The sequence below is a fragment of the Seriola lalandi genome, unplaced genomic scaffold (assembly GCF_002814215.2).
Source record: "Seriola lalandi dorsalis isolate HSWRI2012SDOR001 ecotype SW California unplaced genomic scaffold, Sedor1 jcf7180002054789, whole genome shotgun sequence".
NCBI lineage: Eukaryota > Metazoa > Chordata > Actinopteri > Carangiformes > Carangidae > Seriola > Seriola lalandi.
This window is the reverse complement of record NW_019525342.1, coordinates 15681-16428: the sequence shown is the minus strand read 5'-3', so window position 1 is coordinate 16428 and position 748 is coordinate 15681. Positions and strand designations below refer to the sequence as shown.

Here is a 748-nt window from a genome sequence, read left to right as displayed (position 1 = left end):
TTTACTGACTGTTTATTGTCTGTTTACTGTGTTTACTGTTTATTGTCTGCTTACTGACTGCTCTGTGTCATGATTATGTATCTGGACATGTAAATAGAAGCACTTCCTGCTCTCTTGGGATTGGCTGAGCAGGTGATGATGTAGCACTCACCCGTCAGCCTCCATCTTCTTCCTCTTCTCAATGATCTGACACAGAAACAACAGTTAGTGATGTCATCATCAGCACATTTAAAGTGACAGTGTAATGACATCATCAGTCATCAGTGTGCAGTCTAGTCTGGTCTAGTCTGGTCTGGTCTAGTCTGGTCTGTTCCAGTCTGTTCTGGTCTGTTCTGGTCTGGTTCGGTCCAGTCTAGTCCGGTCTCTGTCTCACCGCGCTGATCTTCTTCCACTGCCGGTCTAGTTCGGCCTTCTCATTGGTCTCTTTGAAGCGGCGGGTCTTCCTGCCCTCAGACATCTTGATGCCGTACTGGAAGGCGGCCCTGCAGGGACAAACTTCATCAGCACAGAGCGGCAGGAAGAGAGCACCTGTCAGTCACAGCTCAGGGACACAGCACGTACTTGGGCAGCGCCTCCTTGTTGTTCATGTAGTCGGAGTATTCCTCCTGAGTGTCGAAGTCCCAGCGACCCAGAGGACCCTTCTTATTACCCTGAGACACACACAGCTGTTAACATCTGGACCCCGGCGGGGGAGGCAGAGAGAGAGAGAGAGAGAGAGAGAGAGAGAGAGAGAGAGAGAGAGAGAGAG

General features: G+C 50.5%; 1 protein-coding gene across 1 annotated transcript in view; it reads right to left on the bottom strand.

Annotated features, from left to right (window-relative positions):
- Positions 1–56: 56 nt before the first annotated feature.
- The window catches only part of ik (IK cytokine), a 6133-nt gene continuing 5441 nt past the window's right edge, over positions 57–748 (bottom strand). The window contains exons 15-17 of the mRNA XM_023425585.2: positions 562–665; positions 374–482; positions 57–186 (exon numbers count right to left, since the gene is read on the bottom strand). Of these exons, the coding sequence (XP_023281353.1) occupies positions 148–186; positions 374–482; positions 562–665 (252 nt within the window). The 3' untranslated portion in view covers positions 57–147. The remainder of the gene's footprint in view (positions 187–373; positions 483–561; positions 666–748) is intronic.